The sequence below is a fragment of the Haliotis asinina genome, chromosome 8 (assembly GCF_037392515.1).
Source record: "Haliotis asinina isolate JCU_RB_2024 chromosome 8, JCU_Hal_asi_v2, whole genome shotgun sequence".
In the NCBI taxonomy this organism is placed as follows: Eukaryota; Metazoa; Mollusca; class Gastropoda; order Lepetellida; family Haliotidae; genus Haliotis; species Haliotis asinina.
The window spans coordinates 12,170,864-12,190,435 of record NC_090287.1 but is presented as its reverse complement, the minus strand read 5'-3'; the positions used below and the strand labels follow the sequence as shown (position 1 = coordinate 12,190,435).

Below are 19,572 nucleotides of genomic sequence, written 5' to 3'. Positions count from 1 at the left end.
TTAGTTGTGCTTTATGTCATATCCAACAATATCAGGGAGTGTTGAGTTATATTTTTGTAAGAGGCCCATCGCCATGTCAAGAGCTTGGTAGCTAGTTTTGGCAAGTTTGACAAACTCCACACCCCTCGTCCAGGTCTGTCTATAGCTGGACACCTTTTGGTAGTTGTTGTCCATAATTACATGTGGGATGCCCAGCAGGATGGACAGGATGTGTCCGTGAAGGCGGTCAGTGATTACCACACGGCCTCTTTGAAGGAACAACAAGCCGTTGGTGGCAATGTGAAAGGCAGTTTCCATGGAGCTACCATCACGGGGCGTAGGCCAGTGAAGCCAGTCGGAAACGCGAACTGAGACATTCGCAGGGAAGTCGGGGAGGTCATATCCGGTTGTTTCACTGTCCCGGCGTCGAAGCCACAAGACGTCGAAAGATGGTGGCATGAACCGCGAAACAGGTCCAATTTGGAAGGCCATATCTGGTGCCAGGATTATATTTGCTCGAGTGAAAACACTCGTTGCTCTTTGTAACGATAGTCTGTCACGCACCAACACGGTAAGGTTGCCATGCCGGTTATACATACTAGCGAGCTGATGACGTTTTGTATCTCCAAAACGAAACCAGATGCTTTGTGGAAACAGAATTATTCTATGATTTGGAAATTTGCTGATGACCCTTTGTCTCACAGCATCAGCTCTCTCGTATGAAAACAAGTTCCCTCCCCCTTGTAGCAGAATGATTAGATCATCTTTGGTATAACGTTTGCTTTCTTCGAATGCTGTTTCTATTGCTTTTGCCGTACATTTGGATGATACGCAATAGTAAACAAGCTGGATGTCAAGTCTCCTCAGGAGACTGATCTCGCCCATTGCTATAGCCGGGTCGCCTTTGTTCTCATAATCTGCTACGTCAAACAACATGGCGTGTTTACACCCACCAATCAAATCTTTGAAAAGGTTCATGTGTATTCGTTGAGCCTCATTTATGACGTCATCACGTGATGTCATTACCGGTGACATTTGATCAGTGTCTGTGGGATGGTCTACCAATCTCCATTTCAGAAACTCAGCGTTTGCTGGTGTACTTTTGTAATCCATAGCACTTGCATTGTGACTGCGGATGTCCTGATTATAAACCTGTATTATAGACGATTCATCGAATGATGAACACGATGAGATGGTGAACGAAAGAAGAAGAAGTCCACTTACACCAGCCAGTCTAACGGATCTTGCGCTGCGTATCTGCTGACCTGCAATGAATAACTCAGAATAACATCACAAGTTTCTGTTAGTTTGTAACACGCCGCACTCAGGTATATGATGGCGGTCTGTAAACACTATTAATTGAGTCTGGTCCAGACAATCCAATGATTAAGAGCATGAGCACTAATGTAAGCAATTGGGTTACGGTGACAAGAGTCAGCCAAGTCAGAGTGCCTGACTAACCAACCCCTTTGGTCGCCTCTTGTTGCTAAAGACAAATTCTAACCCGGATCTTCACAGGTTAGTTTACAGCTACTCACAAACAATTCACAGTTAATTGGTTGCGCACAGCACAACTGGAGGTAAATATCATTTACCCAGCCACAGGCAATCGATTCCAATTAAGTCGACAAAGTCGTGATCAAGTTACGTAGGGGTCTATTTCTGACCTCGACAATGTTTGTTATTTATTGCAAAATGACAATGATTTGTGAAGTCAGTAGTATAGTGTCAGTCAGCAGAAGGTAGATTTGCCGGAATACTGGATCGATAATGTATGCACGACGTCACAGGCTATGAAAGGACAATGAAAGGTGGGCGTTTAATCATGAAGGCAACCCTTTATAAGACGTGAAAGACAAAAGAAAAGTTGAATGAACAGAGATAGCGTGCTGTCTTGAATAGAGAGACAGTACTTGTCAACCCAGTTTGTACTGAGCGCGCATGACAACTGACGCGACCCTATATTCAAATAGCCCGTGCTCGCTTGAGCCTGCGACATTTTTTTTATCAATACAAGGTGTGTGTTAAAGGTAGATCATGCTAGTAATGTGCGAGAAATGTTGGTTTAACTGAACCCACTCCTACAGAACGTGTCCTGTACAAGTGTAAAACCAGGGGCTCCTTTCACGAAGTAACCTTTACTTAGGTTAACATTATCTCCCATTCTTTAACAAACCTCAGTGAGGAAAATAGTTAACGGTTGAACCCGATGTTATGTTTACATGATATGGGCATGCGGTCGAGCACGGTTGTCTCGATATTCATTTAAACAAGAAAAATATCGACTTATTCGAACTTCAAGACGTCCGACCTGGGCATATCATCACATCATCAAAACAAAACAAGTAAATTCCATGTATATTTACTTGTATATTCGTTTCTTACTCACAGTTATCGGTAGCGTTTAGTCGTGACAGCGAGTACCTCCTTTTTAATTGCTGTTTAATTAATCCTAATTAAATAGCAAACAAACAACGCCTTCAACCGGCCCTAATTAGCTTACCGTATCCCTTTGATTCATGCCGCACCGTGTTTAAACGTGTGGAAACATCCTCAATTTAAGTTACTTGCCCACAAAAAGAGCGTGAATATCGAGTTTATTTGCAAATATCGAGTTAAAAGGGTTATTTTGCTTGTTTGGACCATGAAGTTATATCGAGATGTCCACATCGAGTTAAAAAGCGCATGAGTAATGATGAATTATGAAGGATTTGGTCGGGACATTGATGGTATATCGAGACAACTGAGTTATCGAGTTATCAGAGTTCGACACAACAGTGTTCGATTGTAGTTCATGCTGAGCTTTTTTGATTCAAATAAATAATAAACTTTGATTTTAACTGTTTGATTTTAACGTTTTTTAAGAAAGCTTTCCATATTGTTTAAAGATGACATCGGGTTCAACTGTCCACTACTTTTCTGGTTTGCATTTAAACACCCACCTTTCACTGTCCTTTCCTGGCCTGTGACGTCATGCATACATTTACATATTCATGAGATTTCGTGCAAACATTTTCTCGATCCGGCATTCCGACAAATCTACCTCCTGCTGACTGACATTACACTACTACTAAAGCCTTTACCCATCAACGCAAAGTTCTACGAAATCGCGAATGCTATGAAATGAATGAGAGAGCCTGATCACCCACCCGATCCTGCTGGTTGCTCCTTACGGCAAAGATATGAAGGATCTATTGTTACGACAACACGTACATAGGACGTGGTCTTTAGTGTGTAAGTGAATATCGTTAGCCTATTTTGTTGATGCGTGAGTTTAGTTTTACGCCGCACTCAGCAATATTCCAACTATATGACGGCGGTCTGTAAATAATCGAGTCTGGACCAGACAATCCAATGATCAACAACATGAACATCTATCTGCGCAAATGGGAACCGATGATATGTGTCAACCAAGTCAGTAAGCCTGACCTCCCGATCCCATTTAGTCGTCAAGTTATCAATATAATCAGCTTCGATCTACGCAACTGGGATACCATGACGTGTGTCAACCAAGTCAGTAAGCCTGACCACCCGATCCCATTTAGTCGTCAAGTTATCAATATAATCAGCTTCGATCTACGCAACTGGGATACCATGACGTGTGTCAACCAAGTCAGTAAGCCTGACGACCCGATCCCATTTAGTCGTCAAGTTATCAATATAATCAGCTTCGATCTACGCAACTGGGATACCATGACGTGTGTCAACCAAGTCAGTAAGCCTGACGACCCGATCCCATTTAGTCGTCAAGTTATCAATATAATCAGCTTCGATCTACGCAACTGGGATACCATGACGTGTGTCAACCAAGTCAGTAAGCCTGACCACCCGATCCCGTTTAGTCGTCAAGTTATCAATATGATCAGCTTCGATCTACGCAACTGGGATACCATGACGTGTGTCAACCAAGTCAGTAAGCCTGACGACCCGATCCCATTTAGTCGTCAAGTTATCAATATAATCAGCTTCGATCTACGCAACTGGGATACCATGACGTGTGTCAACCAAGTCAGTAAGCCTGACCACCCGATCCCATTTAGTCGTCAAGTTATCAATATAATCAGCTTCGATCTACGCAACTGGGATACCATGACATGTGTCAACCAAGTCAGTAAGCCTGACGACCCGATCCCATTTAGTCGTCAAGTTATCAATATAATCAGCTTCGATCTACGCAACTGGGATACCATGACGTGTGTCAACCAAGTCAGTAAGCCTGACGACCCGATCCCATTTAGTCGTCAAGTTATCAATATAATCAGCTTCGATCTACGCAACTGGGATACCATGACGTGTGTCAACCAAGTCAGTAAGCCTGACGACCCGATCCCATTTAGTCGTCAAATTATCAATATAATCAGCTTCGATCTACGCAACTGGGATACCATGACGTGTGTCAACCAAGTCAGTAAGCCTGACGACCCGATCCCATTTAGTCGTCAAGTTATCAATATAATCAGCTTCGATCTACGCAACTGGGATACCATGACGTGTGTCAACCAAGTCAGTAAGCCTGACCACCCGATCCCATTTAGTCGTCAAGTTATCAATATAATCAGCTTCGATCTACGCAACTGGGATACCATGACGTGTGTCAACCAAGTCAGTGAAGTAGCCTGAAAACCCGACTCCGTTAGTCGCCTAAGACATTAAGACATTAAGACATTAAGCACGGATTATTGAAAATCAAATCTAACCCGGATCTTCATGGGTCCCACTGAGAAAATCCCTTCCACAGAACCAAGTGCTTTTGTTACTAATCACTTCATTGTGTATTTCAGTAAGACATCTCTATGGCAGTCTTGTACATACCCCCTTGTCGTTCATCCATCGATATGATTTTCTCAGGCTTCTTCTCAGCTGAATAAACGTACACTCCCACTGCAGCTACAGCCAAACCAGCCCAGTTAGCGACGCCGACATGTTTTTGAGCAAATACACATAGCAAAATCACGACAAAAGCTCTCTTCATGATGTTGAGGATGGCGTGAGTGATAACAGACACAGACTTCAGCACCACTGATACCGACAAGTAGGTATAAGCTACGTTTGCGATGGCCGACAATACTGCACATGATACTGCTAAGAAGTGTTCAGTATCCCCAAATTCGAATAATATCAAAAGACCAACTCCAGATGTACATATTGAAATTAATGTTATATGTTTGGATCTTTGTGTTAACTGTTGGCCATTTTCGAAAAGTTTCTTTAAGGCAACGTTTCTAAAGACCAGTGCGATATTTGAAATCAGAGCCCAAATTAAACCTTGGGATAAAATGGCGTCTTGCAATGGATTCCCCGTGAAGATGATGGTTCCTGTGACGATGATAGGGAGACTGATGACAGTCGACACTGAGAGAGGAACAGCGAATATCATCCACTGTATAACGGCGCTTGTAATTGGTTGTAACATCTTCACTGCAAATGTCGACGACGCGTGGATAAGAGACATGCTGTAATTGGTCGATAGCATCCCAATCGCATGGCCAGTTAATGTGATAATTCTGTACTTGGCATTATCATTGACGGAAAGCGCCCCGGTTGGGTCCAAGATAGTCAGACACAGAATACAGAAGAAGAGCTGCGTACATGACACAACAATGACGTCACAAGGGTCGGATCCGTTCAAGCGGAAGTAACTCTTGGCAAGCTGGTGACAAGCATATGACATCAGTGTCCATGACAGGAATATGACGACCACTCGAGCCCCATATAATCTCTGAAACACATTGAATTTTTATAAAATGAAAAATATATTTTCTTATGGCGTGTTGATGGTATAACACCTATGAGTTGATTTTGTAATGTTTGATTTTCAATTGAAAACATGTTAGGTGTTGTTGTATCCATGTGAAGCGAACTGTGAAGACATCACTCATAGACATGTACATGATTATATGTTTGATAATTTGATGTAAAACCTGTTTAAAACCGAAAATAAACTTATTTTTCAGGTCAGATTTCGGTTCAGCTGACCCAGAGTCAGATCAAGCTTATCTCCTTAAAACAAATTCGTAACGTTGAAAAAGTATTGTCATGAGTACAAGAAATACTGAGTGAGTGAGTGAGATACTGTTTATCGTCATATCGGCAATAGAGAAATATTTAACGAGAAAAATTCAAACTTATATTGTAGATCAATAAAATTAGAAACTAAAACCCCGTTGACGAAGAACAGTAAAACGACAAGTGTAATCGAATAATTTACACAGTCAAGCAGGACATGCTTGACCGTGATTCTTTCATCCCAAGGGATACAAAGCGGGGAATCTTCGCCTTTCAATACCTATTCGTCAGTATGTCTAGTATGGTCAATGGCAATTTCATGCATTACATTAATTTCTTCATTGGGAGAATTCTTGGTTATAATGTAAATAATAAATTAGTTTCTGATTCCTTAAATGTGATCAATGTCAGGTCAACATGGGGCCTGACCAACTGCCAAGGAGGAGAAGATACAAGATGTATTATCCAGCTCAATGTCAGCAGCAGAAACAAGAGGCGGAGCAAGAGAAAGGTTCTTTTTGTATAAATGCTCATAGAGGTGACATGCAGGGTTAGATTTGTTGCAGTATAGTTTTGTAGTATACTGTCAACATAATTATGTAAACATAACTTTATGTTGTTGTGTAAGCGGTGACTGTCAACTGGAGAAGTTCGAAATGATCCAAGACAGTGTCTTAGACCTTGGTGATGGATAATAATTACTTAACAATTTAAGGTTGCTTTTACAGGCTCCACCATATACAGTGGAGCCATAAATTAGATTTGGAGCGAATGGGCAATCTGTATGTGTGAGGTTGGAAACAACTGTTAACAAATCGAGTGCCTTCAAGCTTTTAGCCCTAAAAGATTAAATTTTAATATGCGGCAAAAATGTCAAATGGGAGTCAAACATAAGGCCAAGAAACTTTTACAACTTTGATATGTGAGTCTCTTTTACAACTTTGATGTGTGTGCTTTAGAAATAGTTCAGGGTCTTGAAGTGGTTAGCAATTACAAAATGTATGCAATTTCTTTTGGACTTAAAAATATTAAAGCCATTTTCCAAACACCATTTACTTATTTTCTTGAGACACAACTTCGTTTGTCGTTCTAACGTATGCATATTTTTACCGCGACATTTTTACGTAGCAGTATCGTGAGCTTGATCAAGAGCAGTATGGAGTTTATAAATGGGAAATATTTCATTATAGTCTTCCTCGTTTATCAGAATTGAAATTGATAGATTTGTTTTCTTACGGTTTTTGATTTTCGGAATGTACATAATTAGACTAGGAAGAATGTTTGGCCAACGTCTCACCAAGTTTACCTGCAATATCAGATTTGTTAGTCAATAACTGGTTTCCGTCTTTAAGATGGTGAATGCTGTATTTGAACCCTTACCTTTCATCTTCTGGATCATATTCCATACCTTAGAAACAGGTGTTCGGGAATATTAAATACATAGTTTCACCAAGATTGGCGTTCACTCTGTTTGAATGTAAGCAATGCTTTCTCGTTTAAGACTTTGAATGTGTTCAAATTATGGACCTCAGGGTGGCGACTGTAGTAATTCTCTGCACTTTTCCGTGGCTTCCTAGCTTGTTCGTAAAACAATGTTTTCGTACGTGTGATGCTGTAGAGGACTTTGGGATACAAGCTTCAGCTATGGTGTTTAATACGTCAGAGAAATGTTTTGTAGCATCTGGAACGTCGATGCAATATTTCAATTTATTTACGTTTGCCAGCACAGAGAGTTTGATATAAGGACCAGTTAGTCTTTTAAAAATTCTTGATGATGAAGAAAGATTGAGTCAGAGTTTTCAGCAGTATTGTAAAGTGGTCACTTCCACAGAGGTCATCATGGACTGATCATTCAAATTCATTTAGTAGGTTTGAGTATGTAATTGTAAAATCAGGAGCTGAGTCGAATCATCATTGTATGTGCATCGTTCATTATTTGTAATGAACTCCTCCAGCATTTTACCTTTATTGTTCGAACAAGTACCAGCCCATAGAGGATTGTGGCCATTTAAATATTTACTCCCATGACTAAACATGGTTTAGGGAATTGATGAGCCAACTGAAGAGGTGACGAAGGTGAAATGTATAAAGAGCACTAAGTAAATGCAACGCGCAAAGTAAGTCGTACTGCTACTGTTTGGATGCCTTACTAATTTTGATGATCCTATCGCCCGGAGGAGAAGAACAGTTATAGGCAGTGTAGTGACGTATATCAAAATTGTCAGTCTGCTTCAAGTACGTTTCTTGTAAATGGAATGCTGGCGGTTTAAAGTGTTGGATTAAGTGTTGTAACTCATTAAAACTAGTTCTTAGTCCTCAAATCCACCGAACTAACGGTGATGAAGTTAACCCTCAGGCGAATGTACAGGAGATAACACCCTCCCCCTGTGATACGGCTATGTCTCACATAATGACTGATCCTTAACAGAAAATGTCTTAGAAAGAATAACTGATTGCGATGTAGCAAGGGTTTGTGGGCTAGACGTCGTTTGTGAAGGCGGCACCTTGACTGCAACAGAAAACAATGTGTGGGCAGATGTCTTCGCCCATGTGTAATCAGTCTGGCAACCTATGGTTTGGGGCGATTTTTGGTTTGGGGCGATTTTTGGTTTGGGGCGTGTGGGTGCAGCTGATGCAACATTAGCAAATGTTGATATTGGTTGCTCTTGAACATTTGTCTTTGCGCCCATAAACCTATATTACGGTCATGTTTGACTTGTGAGATCTTGGACTACAACTTCCACGAGGAACATTCCTTGGATGAAGAGGGATGGTTACTCGAACACTTAATACATGAAGGAGATTTGTCACACAGTTTACTATTCTCTCAAGTTCAACCACATCGATGGCAAGCAGCAGGATTACGACAGGATTTTGACATTTGTAGCATCTCAAGGGATTAGGAATGAAAACATCGACCCTTAGGTTACATTAGCCAGCTTCAAGTGAGTCTAGACGAATTAGGAGACCAAATGTGAATAAATAGATATTGGTATTTAAAATTTCATTGTTTCTTTTAAATGCAAAACGTGCAACACCAGTGACTCCTTGTGATGGCAACTCTGACTGAAAGTCTGATTCAGTCATGTCCGAGATGCAACGTGCTGCATCACGGACAGTGTCTTTACTAATAGTTCTATGTCCTGTGAGGGGAAACTGGACAGGAATATTAGCCAATGGTTTAGTCGAAAGGATTGTTTTAATTCTACTTGTTTCATACATTCAATCAAAAGGCAACCAGAACGGAGCTTTTAACCTCCTTGGCTGTTCCAACTAAACCTTCAATGTTCCCTTTGCTATGGCAAAATGATTCAGCTTGAGGGGATTTCCACCTATGGCAGACAGAAATCTAGACCAGTTCTGGGGATTCAGTTGAGATCCTTAAAGGACCACTAAACTCAATTTTTAGGTACTATTTTATCACTGCATATGAAAGACTTTTGGTTAGTCATAAACGAAACACCATTTTAAAAAAACAAAAACTTGTGGTTAATTAATACCAAGCGCTTAAAAGTTGCTAAAAAGCCGTCTGCTTCTCTCTCGCTCGCAAACGAAACCGCAGACAGGTTACGTAACTCTGTCGCCAGAGCCCTACAGTGACGTCATAGAAGGAACGGTTTCCAGTTAAATATATAGAAAATGTGTAGGAAGCTTGTCATTTTGCTGATTTCTCGACGTCACCAAAGACATGCCGAATTGTTGTGTTACCGTCAATTGTTCTTTGGGGTCGGGTGATGGTGTCACTATGCACAGATTTCCACCAGACTCCGTTGTTTGTGCTTAAATTGGTTGTTAGTGTGTGCGAAGTGAGCTTTGTTGAAGCCTGTGGTGTATATAAATCGGATGGTTCGCCCCTTTGCACGCTTGCAGGATAGAAAATGGAGTTTAAGTTTCATCGAGTTTATAAAATTAAGACTGCTTACTACACATTACTGACCAAAAGGATTTTGGTTGGATATAACGCTTTCTTCCTCGGAAACGAGGTTGTGGTCGAAGTGACAATATTATCGTAAGTAACATTATATTGACCCCTTATATTGACCGCATCCAAGAGTGAAATTGTTATGTTATAAGTAATGCCATGTAAAATCTTAATGTCCATCAATAAAATACATATTTTAGTACCAGTAGAAATAATTTTGATTTTGTAAGTCGGTGAAAACAAACTTAAATAGCACTCATCCTCAGACAGGGCGCCGCCATTTTTGAAAATCCTGAAGTCACGGGCGAAAGTCCGTTAGAATTATTGAGATTATGATTTGTTCTTATCGAGTTAGAAAATCAAAACTACTTTTTACTGGTAGTTAAATATGCATTTGAATCATGGCCAAAAGGAATTGCATGACACAACTTTTAACATAAGGACTTCTTCCAAGGAAGCAAGGTGGGGGTCGAAGTGACATTTATATTGCAAGCAATCTTATATTGATCTCCACCTCACTTCCAAGAGTGAAATTATTATGTTATAAGCAATGTCATGCAAATCCTATTGTCCATCAATAAAATACATATTTAGCTACCAGTAGAAAGTAATTGTCCTTTTGTAAGTCGGTGAAAACAAACTTAAATAGCATTCATCCCAAGACAGGGCGCCGCCATTTTTTAAAATCGTGAAGTCAAATCCATTTGAATTAATGAGATTATGTATGGTTTGTACTCATCACGTTAGAAAATCAAAACTACATAAATATGTATTTGAATCATTACCAAAAGGAGTTTGCATGACACAACCTGTAACATAGCCTGAGCGAGGTCGGGGTCGAAGTGAAAATACCGCGCGATAAATTTCTTCACTTGCTAAATTTACTTGGTTTGTAACGTTCACTCACCAGCATGTAGACACTTGTCAATATACGTCTTTATACTTGGTCTCATAATCCTAATTACTTTATAATCATACTTGTATGCATTTTGAAACTTAGTCAAAAGAAGCGATCTGCGAATGTATTAACAGGAATGTTATATGTAGACATTTCACAGTTTTCCCATATGAATCATAGGGCACGCACGCCCTAGTGTATGTCGTCTGCATCATTACACTTAACGACGAAAACAATGATTCTGTTGAAAGCTACGACAACTTAATAAAAACAAAAATGCAAATATCAAAATTAAAGTTATAGGAGCAATGTCAGGCTATTACCTTCTTCGAGGAATGTATCCACCAATATTCACAAAAACAAGTGATATATAATTCATCTGCAGATTTCCCAAGTGATGTATCTTTTAACAGTCTAATATACGAAAACTTGATGTATCGTTTCAGGTTTTTCACATTGTTGTATAGTCTCATTGGTACCCAAGACAGCACACCTGAATTGCATAATGTGCGTCATTCTTTTTAAAAAGTTATTTAGTTAGCCAATAACGAGCAATCAATGTATTAGCGGTTAATCCTTTGAAAGAAGGGTGTTGTTTTACATAGACACAGACACGACAGAGTGTATTCAGTATAGATTAGTAAATGTACATACATAAACACTACCTTTTGACAAATCTCCCATTTAAATCCCCATAAAACCAATTAATCAATCAGAGTGTTATCGGTTAATCCTTTGATCGATCCAGACAAAAGAAATGCCGAATGAGGGCCTTTGTCGGGTAATCTAAGTGGTGTTACCACTAATTATACTTGTTATAAATTCATTAACTGAGGATCAAGTGAATGATAACAAATAACGTGTAGGTTTATACCACCTAATACGGATTACAACCTAGCGACACCAAGTGATGTTGACAGAATCGTCTATGAAAACAAGTGTTGTAACTCGAAAACTAGGCAAAGCAGGAGACAAAACTAAATGATAGTAGATTGTGAGAACATATAGCTTTCATTTTTCTCAGCAGCTTTCGCGATTTCAGGTTTGTACAAATATGTAAACGAAATAGTTTAACCCCTGAAATGTAGATGAATACTGCACAGACCCTCATTTCTATACCCACTATTACGTCACGGAGACGCACCGCTCTGATTGGTTGAAATTTCGTTTGCGGCTGAGAATTGTGCAGTACTGACAAAAAGGTCGATTTAAGGCAATTAAAGATCGAAATGAGCAGTTTGAATGACGGTGTTTCATTTATAACGATGTCAGCAGGTGATTTTGCATTTGTACCCTATTGGAGTATATGTGACCTTTAAGCATCTTCATCCTCCGATGAGAGGGAATCTTCAGGTTCAGGCGACCGTTTGTTAAGGAGCGCAAAGGCTGTATTGGATATGAGGCATCGTCCTGGCTTCCCACGGGGTGTCAACAAGAACGATGCCTCATATCTGTGGATGTCTAACAGCAAGGATACCAGGAGGATATACCCAAGTAGAAACATATCCTGGAAGATGTATCTTATCAGACTGTCCCATGAGCTACCACCTTCTGGGAATTAAGAGTCTAGGCACAATATTTAATCGTCTTTGAACAGTTTACAATACAGTAATTTTGATAGCTCCTTCGAAATGTAAATCAAGAAATTGAAGATATATTTAATACATTTCAAATACGCAGGGCTTGGCATTGCCAGCCGATTGACGGAACCAGGCCCACGCAGCCTGCTGGCTTGGTGAAGTAAGGTCCAAAGTGGTGTGATGGGCAAAGGAATGCTGTTCCAGGCTCCTATTGCAATCATCTAGAATCCACATACACAGGGGTTCAACCCACGGTAAACAGGTTGCCCAGTTGGTTGCCTCTTACGACCAGCAGTGGGTCGCTACGAACACATTCTGTTCCGGGTACATGGAAAGGAGCGCTCCCCGTTACCCTGCACCCACCAGGAGGAGATGGCACCTAACGGGTGCCCAATAAACACTGAAACTCGGTGAAAATTGGCAGTTCATCTGCCGATCAGTCTGAGGAGCCTGTGTAAAAACAACGCCTATCAAAGGATTAACCGTCAATATGTTGATTGACTGCTCATTATTGACTAATTAAATTACTTTTCTAAAGAAGGGCGGGGGTGGCAATTAGTTGCCATGTAGATGTGCTACCTTTATTGACTAATGAGACTTTACACCAATGTGAAATACCTGAAACAATGTATCACTTTTTCGCTGTCAATAAGACACATGGGACATTATACTTTGTCAGCTGCAGATTAATGGCATATAATTCCTTCATGTGCATATAGATGGATAAATTTCTCGAACAAGGTGATATTGCTGTTATGACTTTAGTCTGCTTTAACTTTAATACTTGCATTTTTTATGCATGTGTTGTAGCATTCGACAGAATCATTGGTTTTTTTTTGTCGTAGTGAAGTGTATTGGGGACATACACTAGGTCGCACTTACGGCGTGTGTGCAATATGATTTACGTTGGAAATATGTAGAATGTCTAGATATTTCATTCTTGTTATACATTCATTGTAAGTGTACGCAAGAGGGTATGCTTTTTTACGTTTCAAAATGCATACAAATATGATAATAAACAAGATTATAAGACAAAATATTAAAACGTACATTGACTTCGTTATTTTTCAGTACTGACATTTCTTACTACTGGCAGATAGGTAAACCTTTAAAAGGTTTTGATGTGTTATCATACAAATGACGATGGAAATATTATCCACAGCTCTTACTCAACCAACCCGGTCATTGTTCAGTAGTGCCTTGGTTTTCAAAGCTGTTATATTTGCAAGTTTCGGAGAAGTGTACCAATGCAGTTACTTTTACTGGCTAGTTTGTATCTGACAATGCCATTATTTCATCATATACTCGAATATAAGATGCCCTGACGTCTACGTGAAAGTCTGAAAATAGGAAGGTAATAAAGACGTAGATTCTAATGTTATTACATAAGCTGTAAGTTTAACTTACCTTGATAGTTTTCTCCAATCTGGTCTCCATGTTGAGCAACACAGGAAACTGTGATGATGAAACTTGAACGTCCGTAGAACGGCCAGCTGAAAGTCTTAATTGGATTCCTGTAAATAGCAATTTCCCACTAAACAGAATCTAAAGGTATTCACCTATGTACCCAAGGTCAATTGTCTTCTGAATGAAAGTGAGTATCTATGACACTGTTAAATATCCAGGGATATCTGCAATACTCCGCACCTGCAGAACCCGGCCTGAATCTTACTTAATCTATCACACCGTGACATACAATCAACACGTCCAAAGACGCAGATTAATCAACATCCTATTTATGAAGCACGGGGAGGGGCCAATAAATTAGAACCAGGTGCACAGGTATTCTAGTCAACTAATAACGGTGGTGATTGGCTGTTGTTTATGCCGCACTCAGCAATGTTCCAGGTGTATAGCGACAGTCTGTAAACAATCGAGTCTGGACCAGATAGTCCAGTGATCAACAGCATGAGCACCAATCTACGCAGCTATTGACATTATGGCATGTGTCAACCAAGTCAGCGAATATTTTACCTGTTACGAGAAGCAGGGGGGTTACAGTAGACCAGCTCTAACCAGTGGTATGACGAGTCACCGGTACGCATCGATGCATTGATCCATAACCCGCCGATCCAGTGAATCGAGAGTTTTACCGTATTGTATATCCCGATACGGTACTTCAAATGAGCCACGATGCAATCGATTTTTAACTTTGAATAGTGGGGAATCGTGATATCTGTCAAGAAAGAAAAGACCAAGTACTATGAAAGGTGATTCATGGCCCTCCAACACTGTGGAAAAACTTTCCCGTTACCTCTGTATAATCCGTGCATATCGCCGACAGCATCCTGCCCAGCATATCAATGCAGCCCTTACCTTCTCAGTCTTTGTGATCTGTCACGTACTGACAAATGAGACACGTCCTTTCTCATGAAGTTAAATTTCGTCACATGAACAATCTCCTACTGACAAGTCAGTTGTTACTGTTGAAAACACGTAATACTGTTGTAATCAACTGTTCAGCATTATACTCCATGTTCTAAAGTACTATATTTTGCGAAAGGTTTTATCATTCAACATCATTGTGTTCCCCCCTCCCTTATAGAGGAGAACGTGTGACGGAGGGAGTTAAGATTTAAGGTCACATCGGCAATAATTACGTACAGGACAATAAGTTTACGCTATGTCAGCACTCTTCTAAGGTACAGTCACTAAGTTAGTTTCCAATTCGAATCACCAGTACTAAAATGCATTTATCTACAAATTATATGAATCAAAATTCATCTATCATTTCTATTTCTGTAATGAATTCGATAATAATGTAATAATTAAGGGCCTGATGATGTACGCCTCTTCGTGGTGGGCCTAGATAGGGGAATTTTATTCCCTGAACTGAACGTACATCACCCAGTTAGGGCCGACCCCCCGAAGCTGGTATTTTACTGGGTTACGGACAGCCAAGAAAAACTCCATCTTACACTTCCGCAGCCCTGTCAGCCTTCCTCCGGTAGTAACAAACCATACTGGAGATGGGACTTGCCCCAGGGGAAGGCACGGAACCCGACCAAGAATATCGTGGTCAAAACATCTCAAATCCACACGACTTGAGTGTGCGAAAGCGACAGGATGGCCTGAAAATCCACAAGCAACTGGTGCCCGTCAGGAACCTTTGCAAGAGCAGAATGCTCAAGTGGCAGCTGACCCCAAACTCCTTATGGACGTCCGCGTCAACCTCTTTCCTCTTCCTGATGGAAACTCTTCCGAGAAAGAGCCAATTGGCCCCGAAATTTTGGACCCTCACTCTTCCTCGTCTTCAGTTGCAGACCTTTCCGAAAATCCTGTTTACATTTTGTTTACTTCTATTTATGGAGAAACGGAGGCCAATTAAACAACTGAACGTGTCTTTTCCCAAAAATGAAATTGATTTACTTAATGAAATTATCTCTGTAAGACATTCTGCGGACTGTTCATTACATGAAATAAATTCCTGCGTCAATGCTGCCGCGCGAACCTTGGAGGAACTTCACACAGTTTCCAAAGAAAAATCTTCTACTACTAAGAACAATACATCAAAGAAAAACCATTTTCAAGTAAAACTAGCAGAAACAAGAAAACATGTTTCCTGGATAGAGCTGTGCCTGAAATTAAGATCATCAGGGAATCCCATGTCTAAACGACAAAAGGCAATATGGAGAAAATCAAAATTACAGTACAAGACAACAAAAGAAAAGGCACTGCTCAAAGTTGTCGATTCCCTTAAGGCAAAAATGAAAGTTTGGACTGAAAGAAAGAAAAAATGGGAAAAGAAAACCAAATTCATCAAACAAAATAAACTTTTTAGAAATAGTGGAAAGCAATTCTGTAGGCAACTTAAAACAAGTGGTGATGGTGAGCATGACAAACGACCTCCCATGGATGCCAATGAAAGGTTCTGGTAACAGTTGTGGTCTGTACCCGGCAACTGTAACCTGGAGGCACCATGGGTCGATGATTAACTATGTCGTTTGTGTGTTACATCTCACCAGATTGCCTGAGAAGTGTCATTAAATAGTCCAAATTTAATACAACTCCAGGGCCTGATGGCATTCGAAACCGGTATTGGAAACTGTTTCCCTGTGTCCAAACACCATTACTTCACTGTTTTAATTCTTTTGTGGACACAGGTGATGTTCCTCCATTATTCTGCATAGGTCGCAGAATACTCCTTCCCCAAAAAGGAGACTTGACTGATCCCCAAACCTTCCACCCTATCACATGTCTAAATACTCAATACAAATTATTCACAGGGTGTTTGACAAACCTCGTGTCATCTTACTGCTCTTCCAATGACATAATTTACACAGAGCAGAAGGGGGCGAGAAAGGGATGATGGGGGTGCAACGATCAACTTCTTGTACAGATAATGATTGTGGAAGAGGCTAAAACATGTCATCGCAACTTCTCCACGTGCTGGATAGACTACAAAAAGGCATATGACTCTGTCCCTCACGAATGGATTCTGAAGTCTCTTCAGTGTATTGACCTCCCTGAGCGACTACTTGATTTACTCAAGTCTTTAATGAGTTGCTGGTCGACTCAACTTGAGATGTACTCGCAAGGGCAGGTGCAGACTTTGGAATCTGTTCCAATCAGAAGGGGAATATTTCAGGGGGACTCCTTCAGTCCTTTGCTTTTTTGTCTTTCTCTAAATCCTTTGAGTTTTCTGCTCAACAGGGAGGAAGGGTACCACCCCGGACCTATTCAGCACAGATCCCCAACACCTCTTACTCATCTCCTCTACATGGATGACATCGAGCTCCTTGCCAAAGGAGAGACCAATTTGAAAGAACAGGTTCTCCTTGTCGAGTCCTTCTCTAAGGATACTGGCATGACATTTGGACTCGACAAATGTAATACTCTTAATTTGAAACGTGGCAAGGTAACTAATGATGGCTTGGTCAAGTTACAAGGGGGAGGAGTTATTGAGCATCTTGTGGAAGATCAGGCCTACACTTATCTTGGAATGCAAGTTCGAGACAAGCTCCAGAATGCCTAGATTCACGATTAACTTCGGCCCGAGTATAAATCTCATTTAAAGAAAATCTGGAGATCAGAGCTAAATGCTCGAAACAAGATCAAAGCCACCAATACTTTTGCTGTGCCAGTCCTGTCCTATTCCTTTGGAGTAGTTGATTGGACAAAACAAGACATCCAGAGTCTTGACCGCCTGACCAGACGGATCATGTCTGATAACAGAGCACACACCCCTCGTTCCTCTCTTAATCGTTTATATATGCCAATCAATTCGGGAGGACGGGGTTTGATTAATGTGGAAGCTCTTCATGACAGAATTTTATTGTGTACTTTTGCACATATTTATTTATCGGATGATCCTCTGGTGATGCATGTCAGTACTTACGATGAAAGCAAGGAATTCCACAGCTATTTTAAGCGTGCCAAGATTGTTGGACACAATTTGAAATTTGAAGTTGATTTTGTTGATGGCGATGTACTGCTGGACGGTACAGTGATGGGAGTAAACCAAGTGAAGTCCTTCACCAGATCTGCTCAGAGTCGGTCCTTTGTGGAGAAGCTGTCTGAGAAGCCATTGCACCGAGTGTACATGCAGTGTGTGGAACAGAACAGCAATCCAGCTGACTCCTTCGCCTGGATGAAGGCGGCTGGTCTCAAATGTGAAACTGAGGGCTTCCTTTTTGCTGCTCAGGACCAGTCACTTCCCACTCGCAATCGCCAGAATGTGATTCTTAAAGAAAATATCAATATGAAATGTCGTCTCTGCAATGAATTCGCAGAGACTGTCCAACACCTCGTCAGTGGATGCCCTTCCTTGGCACAAACAGCATATCTTAAAAGACATGATGGCATGGCTCGCTGCTTTTACTATCGTCTCCACCATGCCTGTGGCTTTGACCCCGAGGTCCATCCATGGTACGACCCTGAACATGTCCAGGGCGTCCTGGAAAATGATGCTTTTAAACTTCCCTGGAATAGGCCAATATACAGCCTGAGACGAATTCCAGCCAACAAACCTGATCTTGTCCTTTTTGATAAAACCAATGAAATTATTTATATCATTGAATTTTCGGTCCCTTTTGACAGCAATGTGATTGGCAAGATTCAGGAAAAGCATGATAAATATGCGGACCTCGCCTTTGAAATGTCTCGCTTGCATCCCAAGTACACTGTCGTCAGACTCCCCATTGTTCTCGGTGCCCTTGGTTTGGTACCTCCTGATCTCTTGGCGCAAATCAGGAGAGTGCCGGGGTTCTCCACCTGGAGCACAGCCCTTCTGACAATCTGGGTAATGCAGAAGGCTGCAGTGTTGGGGAGCCTCCATATTTTCCGGAAAGTTCTTGGTGGGTTCGACTAGGCAGTGTTTCCTGGGAGAAGTCCCATTCGGTGTCTGGGCTGCGTGTAGAGGGGGCGAGGGCCCTGAGCTGATGATGAGCTTTACCAACCTGACTGTGCCTGGATCACCCGAACCCTCTCTGCTGCATTTTAATCCTAATCTGTAAAACATATTAATAATTAACAATACTAAAAGATCCTGAACAGTTTTTACATTGAAATATTTATCCCTTATGATAAAAAGAGGGACATGCTTGACCGTGGTTCTCTCATCACCTTTCAATGCTAATTCATGAGTATATATTGTGTGGCCAGTTCGACATGGTATGATGACAAGTGTAACCAATATCGGGTTTTATTTAAAGTAATTTATTAATACTTACTTCTTCAGCATCAGATATGGATGTAGACTCCAAAGTTAGCTTTGTAATATGACTGTGGGATAAGAAATGCTGTCACAGATCTGCTGAGTGCTGCTTTGGCAGCAAGTTCGGCTATTGTGTTCCCAGAAAGTCCCATCGTGACAGGGTAACCAACAAGACCAGTAGCCAGTATTGGCCAGTAGCAAGACCAGTATGTAATTCAATAACTTCTGTTAAAAGCGGATGTTTACAAGAAACATTTTTCATAGCCCTAAGGCAAGAAGTTGGTATTGGGATTACAATGTCATTACGCCACGAAGGAGGAAAATGTCAAGACATCAATATTTGGTTAAATATGTCTGAAAGCCTCACCAGGCATAGCTCAGGCAGCAGGTAACGTATCTTGTGATCACCCGCTGCAGTGTCATTAGCTTTGGTAAGAGGTGTATGGAACTCATGCAATGAAAGTACTTCACTGTAATCTTCATCGTAATTGGAATTAAAAATATTTTTTTATCTTTTCCTATTGTTCTGATA

General features: G+C 40.8%; 1 protein-coding gene across 1 annotated transcript; it reads right to left on the bottom strand.

Annotated features, from left to right (window-relative positions):
* On the bottom strand, nucleotides 1–18,662 carry LOC137294449 (uncharacterized). The gene is made up of 5 exons (XM_067825469.1): nucleotides 18,553–18,662; nucleotides 13,793–13,899; nucleotides 12,482–12,606; nucleotides 4,767–5,629; nucleotides 1–1,213 (listed from the first exon to the last, which is right to left on the bottom strand). The coding sequence occupies exons 1-5, from the start codon at nucleotides 18,660–18,662 to the stop codon at nucleotides 1–3; spliced, it is 2,418 nt and encodes an 805-aa protein (XP_067681570.1).
* Between the last annotated feature and the right edge of the window lie 910 nt (nucleotides 18,663–19,572).